Raw genomic sequence first — 6,944 nt, 5'->3', positions numbered from 1 at the left:
ATATATATATGAATTTGTGACAACTAGTTAGAAAAGCAATTAGTACAAAAAATTATATAAATGTTTTCATATGACTGGGGAAGGATTTAGGCCTCGTACTTGCTCTAAAACTTATTTAGAAATATGGTATCAGTCTCTTCTCAAAAATGTCCAAGATTTCTGGATAAAAATATTTTGTGGACATTTTATCCTCTGTAAACTTGTGACCTGTAAATGATCTGAAGTAACTACCACATTCCAGTAATTTTGAACATTTCCAGCTTTTTTTCATATAAAATCAAGGACAAAGATGGACTGCTATGGTTTTGAATAAAGCTTTTGTTACAACCTCAAAAGCATGATTTTTGTATAGAAGATTACATAACCCAGTCAAGAGTAGCAACTTCTTATTACAAATCTGATAACAATTCTCTGACATGCCTTAAAACAATAATGTTGAAAGACTGTGAAAAGCTTTATTCAGCCCCAAGCCTCAATCATAGTACATTAAAACAAATAAAATTTTTAAAGAAATGTGTGGAAACAGAAGGATTAGAGCATAAGATCTGCCTCTTAGAGAGCTTTTTGAGAGAAAGATGGAGCTAAACATTTTAGGTATTAGTAGCAAATAATCTTTCCTTTACAATTTGACCCATACTTCAAATTAGTCTTGTGCATGTGCTGCTTACAGAAAGATGCAAAGTAGTAACTTAGAATTTTTCAAGCACTGGTGTTACATAGTACTCTTGCTTATGTATAACTGTGTACTGTCATTGTGGAAACATACTTATATTTGAATTGTGTTTCATTCTTAACATTACTGTATGAACATTAATTAGGACTAGTTTCTCAGTAAATGCCACTGCCATCTATGTGATATTGTCCTTTATATTCACTCATCTGTTTTCCATACTTACCCGCATCTCTGGCGTGGTAGATGACGATGAGGAGTGGGTGATGCCCAAAGAGGCAGATGCACTTGCTTCTTCTACGGCCCCTCTTGCAATCAGCAGCTTCACTCTGTTTCCACACTGCCTGAGGACTTGGGCTACTTGCTCACTGCTCATTCCTGCTAGATCTGTGTCACCAATCTTTAGAATGTGGTCTCCACTGCACAGGCGCCCATGCTGAACCAAAAGAGAATAATCAGGCTAGTGTTGTTTAGGCTGTGTTACAGAACTCCTAAGTTGAGGGAAAGGGAACAATAGCAAATGGCAATGATAGGAATTTTCTATGGTGGCGCAATATACGTGATTATAATATCAATTTCAGAACGCCTTCTGAAACACTCTAAGTATGATTCAATGTGATCTAAGTTGCTGAAATTCATAGATATGCCTTAAGTCAGTAGTTGTTATAAACTTTCCTTTTTGATTTCCACCTACTAGATGCAATAAAATAGTCTTTTTGAGCTTTTCGTTGAGAGACAGAAAAAGAAAATGCCACCAACCAAAGATGAACTAGGAGCTTGCTATGCAAATGCATGCAACTCCACTCCAAATGCGGTATGAACCCCCAAGAAAGTACAGGATTAATAACTTACAAATCTGTCTTATAAGGCTGGCCCCTTCAATTATGAATGTCTGTGAATGATGCATTTCAGATGAAGTCCTTGCCAGATGAAAATTCAGATACAGGAGGCAAGTAGAAAGCAATCACACAAGCCTCCATCCAAGTGTCCAGAAGAGCTTCCTGTGAGGATGGATAAGGTGGGCACTGGCCCACTAGCAGTCCCCAGCAACATGTGGTGAAGGAGCACTTGAAATACGGCTAGTCCAATCGAGGAATGGAATTTTAAATTTTATTTGATTTTAATGAAACATTTTAAAGTGGCAGGTGGTGAGTGGCCAGAGTATTAGACAACACAGATCTGCATGGAAGAGAAACCATTTAGATCACAAACCTAACAACTGGGGATTTTCACTTGGTACTGTTAACTCATTTGTCAATGAGCTGTTTCTGACTCATGGGAACCCCATAAGAGCCAGAATAGAGCTGTGCACCATAGGGTATTCAATGACTAATTTTTGGAGAGGAGATCATCAGCCCTGTCTTTCAAGATGCCTCTGGGTAGATTCAAACCTCTAACCTTTCAGTTAGCACTCAAGCATGTTAATTGTACCACCCAGTGACCTCTTCAATACTGTTTGCTGTTTTTGTTAAGTACTTTCAAGCTGGTTCTGACTCAGCAATGCTTTATAGGATTTCTGAGGAGTAGCAGGTTGGTTTCAACTGCCTATCTTTAGGTTAACAGTACAATGCTCATCTTACAGTTCCACACCACTGCTACATGCTGGCTAATGTGTAAAGGAAGAAACATTTAGAATTATATTCCATTATCATTAAAACCTCCACTGAAAAGTTGGCCATTAAATGGCATTTTCATTTGTGAACATCAGAAATGTTTGATAAGTCTGACTTCTGAGAGTGAAGTTGAAATAGACATGCAAAATCAGACCGGTTTATAAGTTATAGTCAAGACAGTTTCAACTACTATGACTTGTATGATTAAAATGTGAGTCATAGTTTTAAATTTTATGAAGTCTTTTCATATATTATGACAATGCCATATATTATGAATGGCGATGCTTACAAAAATTACTCTAAATAATGAAAACAAGCTGTACTTCATATACAAGGTGACAACAGTGACCCAGCACTAAAGGGACAAGTTAAGTCTTCTCTTTCTCCTTAATAATCGAGTTGTTGTCGTTAAGTGCCACTGGTAACTTTTTGTGAATCAGGCTGTAACTACTTTAAAACTTACATGTCCTGCCTATTATCTGTCAGCTGTGGGCTACTCTAGTGAGTCACCACTTCAGAACTTTACTCAGAAGTGTGTTTTCATTGGCATAGCTCTGAAGTGGGCATCCAGTTTTTTGCAAGAGTGCTCAGCCAGAAAGGCCCAAGTCCATGTAGCTGTGGCTAAGTTTCAGTTCTGTGGTTTCATGTAAGTTACCTTATGGTTACTGTGTAATTAGTGCCACTGAATGTATGTTGCCAAAAATAAATATCCCCCCCCAAAAAAAAAAATAAATAAATAACAACAACAAAACTAGCACTTCAAAAACTCATATGTACCTTTCATAGGGTTTCTGAGGCTATAAATCTTTTTGGGGACAGAAAGTCGCATATTTCTTCCAAGGGGAAGCTGGTGGGCTTGAACCTCCAACCATATGGTTCGCAATCCAGTGCTTATCCTACAGAGTCACGGCACTCCCAATAAAATTAAGTATTCCTTTTCCATAATATCTTGTACCTAAAAGACAGCTACCTACGTTACCTCAGTAACGATCCTAACCATAGCCTTCATTTAGTCTGTGATTCTAAACGCTTTCAGATCACTGTGTGTAACTATAATTGAAGATTAGTGTCTCTTTCGAAGATGATGTCCCTCAGGTCTAAGAGAACACTTTAAGGATAGTCCAGTTAAAGAGAAGACTCACACAGGGTTGCTTTGTCACTAATGATGACCAAAGTTTCTTCTAAAATTTAAAAAGAAAAGACAACAGCCCACTGTCATTGAGTCAATTCTGACTCAGAGACCCTCCACAGGGTTTTGCAGCTTTTTCCGCAGGAGCGGCTGGTGGGTTTCAGCCAGCCATCTTTCAGTTTGGAGTCCAGTGCTTATCCTACACCATAAAGAGGATGAAAGATGAAGCCATATTACTTGGTAAAACAGCTTAAAAGGCCAGATTACCTGATCAGCTACTCCTCCAGGCAGGATGGTTTTGACTATCACACCAGTTGCTTTTCCTCCTATGATGCCAAATCCTAGTCCAGACCCATCATTCACCAGCTCAATACTTTCCACATGTTGCCAGTGAACCTGAAAACAAAGGTCCTATGTGAGTTTGCAAATTTTAGGAAAAATGAGAATGTTGTATTACTGTTGACATCTTTGTATTATGTTAAGTGTTAGATTATTGACTTCAGACATAAAATGGACTCCTAACAGTATGTGTTTGATCCCTTTTATTTGTATTCAGGAAGTCTCAAACTTATGACAAAGTTCTGTTGTGAGGACTGTATCGTAATTTGATTCTGACATAATACCTCAAGTTTTTGTTGTTTTGTTTGCTTGTTTGTTTTTCATTTATTATTGTTTTTTATTATCAGTATCTTTATCAATTCCAACTTTATTTCCTTTAGGGGTTGAAAAATGTACAGTTACATAATAACATTGTATGTAATACTATGTATGCAGTACTATTGATGAACCCCACATAAAATCCCCAAAACATAACAATTGAAAGTACAATTCTTCAAAACTCAAATAGGCCATAAATTGAAGACTATCTGCATGACCTGTACTTCCCTTTCAACACATGGTTACTGCTGTTGCTGTTGCTGTAAGTGTCCTGAGAGAGAGTGCTGACAGAGCTCTGGAGACCAAGCACTGCATTGTTAGCCACAAGGCTGGTGTTCAAACCTACCTGCCACTCCTTAGAAGCTTACACAGGGTCGCTATGAGTCAGAACTACGAGTCAACGGTGCTCAACGACAACAACAATAATTGGCATAATAATTCTTGATACCATGAATGCATCTTTATAGTAATTGAACTGAACTCTTCCAGTGAAAAATGGGCATTGATTTGTAAGGCCCTTTGCAGAACTTTAAAAAAAAAAAGGCAGAGATCAAGAAAAAAATTGATTTCCAATTAAGGATGTTTCTGTATAATTTCTTTCTGGAGGCAGGATTCCAAATTAGATGATTTGAAATCATCTAAATGCAGTTGTGTAATACAGCTCTATATTTCACAGAGCAAGATCACACAATCAACTTTATCTCATTTTTAACACAATCAACTTTATCTTACTCTACAAATAAAGCTGATTGTGTTAAAAGCCTAAGTTATCTTTGGGAAAGGCAGTCAAATAAAAAACTACAGTGCAAGGATGTTTCAGAAGCTATAAACATCATCATGTTTAAATAAAAAATATACCAGACTAAATGCAGATAAAAGAATTAATCAGGCAAAACTCAAAAAGCACAAAGAAACTAAAGGAATCAAAATTTTACAGACAACCAGAAAGAACTAGAAAAACATAATCTGTTCTTTTTAAACATCTTCTGTACTCACGGGATTGGAGTGAGCTGAAATGGTGCTGGCCGCGGATGGAGAACGTGACACGATGGGGCTGATGAGCTGAGGCAAGGATCCTCTGGCGATCACTAGCTGGACATTTTCTTTGGCTTTCTGGAGGATGCTGATGGCCTGCTGATGGGTAATAGTCTGGTCCAGTGCCTGCCCATTGATAGCAAGGATCTGATCCGTTTCCTTCAACCTTCCATCTCTATCAAAGACAAAAAAACAAAAAGAGGGAAAACATACGACAGCTCTCCTAGAAATGGCACACAAATTCAGGTTGTTCTTAATCCCATTTTGCAGTTTCCACCTTTTTTCAATCTTTCCCCACAATTCTACTTTTTAAAAAAGGTTTTGGTACTAGGTGATCCACTCTTTGAAGGTAAGTCCACTGTCCTTCCAATTAACTCCTCCCATTTAAAAGTCATCTTCTGTAAGCTACCAACTCGACCCTTACACTACATCTTGGATGGTCCTCACATCTAAAAATGAAAGGACTCACTACTGCCGGGTTAATTCAGACTCGTAGTGACCTTAAAGGACAGAGACACAATACAGCAACAGGAAACAAAGCTATAAACTTTATGGAAACAGAACGAACATGTCTCTCTCTTGGAGCAGCCAGTGGATTCAAAGCGTTACCCTCTCAGGTGGCATATGAACGCTTAAACACTACCTCACTACTGCTTCTCCAAAAATTAAAGTCTAGATGTCTGCATTTATTTAGTATTTTGAGTATATTAATTAAATACAGACCAAAATACCATAGGCCCTTTGTACATTTTTCTGTAGAATAATGTCAAAAATCAAATACAAAAGGACCTATCTAATAACAGAGAAAATGATGATGTTCTACTCATATCGTTCCTTATTTAAAAGAAATTAAGTTATGATTATATCCAAAAGCTACATTTATCTTATTTTTAAAAACTTGCTCTTTTCACTGTATTGTTGTTTTAGGTTGTTGTTTGATGCCGTCAAATTGGTTCTAACAAATAGTGACCCTGTATAGAGTTACCGAGAACGGCTGGTGGGTTTGAACCACCAACCTTGTGGTTAGCAAATCCATGTGTGTCAGAGTACACTGAAAACTAAACAGTATTCAATGACGTCTTCAGAACCAAAGCAGCAGGTCTTTCTTCTAATTAGCCGAACCACCCACGGACTAAATCTAGGTAATGACATATTACAGTCAGGTTTTAAAAGTTGTTTTAATTCTGTTTTTGCTTTCTTCAGACTCTCTCATGGGTATAAAAACAGAGAAGATGTTATGGCACTTACTTGTGAGCCACACTGCCCTCCTGTATTTCTTGCACAAAGATTCCCAGTTCTCCCCTGTTCTCACTCCTTAGTCCTACAACACTGAACCCGAGACCTCCACTCAGTGGCTTGAGGAGCTCAAACACTTCCACATGGCGACCCTGTGTGGGGAACAAAGCAGGAGATGACAGAAGAGCCATGAACGGAAGTGCCAGTCATCTTAGTAGTCACAAAATTACAAAAAGAAAAGAAAATCTCTATTGCTCATCATCTAGAACTGGGCATTTAATGTATCCTGAACCATATTTATGGAATACAACATATATTACTAAGTTTAAAATCTGATAAATCATAAGAAGAAAAATGTAATAGAAACTTCTACACCATCTAAATTCCTACAACATATACTCTTCTTCACTGTGAATTTCTAAGATGTTGTGAATGTCACTATATTCTTCAAATTACCCAGAGGCATGATCACACTCTTCATATATAATACACTCTATCATAACAAGCCACCACATTTGTCTGTCAGTTTGTCATGCTGTGGTGGCTTGTGAGTTGCTGTGATTCTGAAAGCTATGCCACCAGTATTTTAAATACCAGCAGGGTC

General features: G+C 37.6%; 1 protein-coding gene across 1 annotated transcript in view; it reads right to left on the bottom strand.

Annotated features, from left to right (window-relative positions):
- MPDZ (multiple PDZ domain protein) overlaps positions 1 to 6,944 on the bottom strand; it is a 236,534-nt gene that overhangs the window by 181,019 nt on the left and 48,571 nt on the right. The window contains exons 3-6 of the mRNA XM_006864508.1: positions 6,353 to 6,492; positions 5,066 to 5,279; positions 3,680 to 3,808; positions 897 to 1,106 (exon numbers count right to left, since the gene is read on the bottom strand). Of these exons, the coding sequence (XP_006864570.1) occupies positions 897 to 1,106; positions 3,680 to 3,808; positions 5,066 to 5,279; positions 6,353 to 6,492 (693 nt within the window). The remainder of the gene's footprint in view (positions 1 to 896; positions 1,107 to 3,679; positions 3,809 to 5,065; positions 5,280 to 6,352; positions 6,493 to 6,944) is intronic.

Source organism: Chrysochloris asiatica, unplaced genomic scaffold (assembly GCF_000296735.1).
Source record: "Chrysochloris asiatica unplaced genomic scaffold, ChrAsi1.0 scaffold00065, whole genome shotgun sequence".
NCBI lineage: Eukaryota > Metazoa > Chordata > Mammalia > Afrosoricida > Chrysochloridae > Chrysochloris > Chrysochloris asiatica.
Note: the sequence above shows the minus strand (reverse complement) of the source record. Positions and strands in the feature narration are given on the sequence as shown.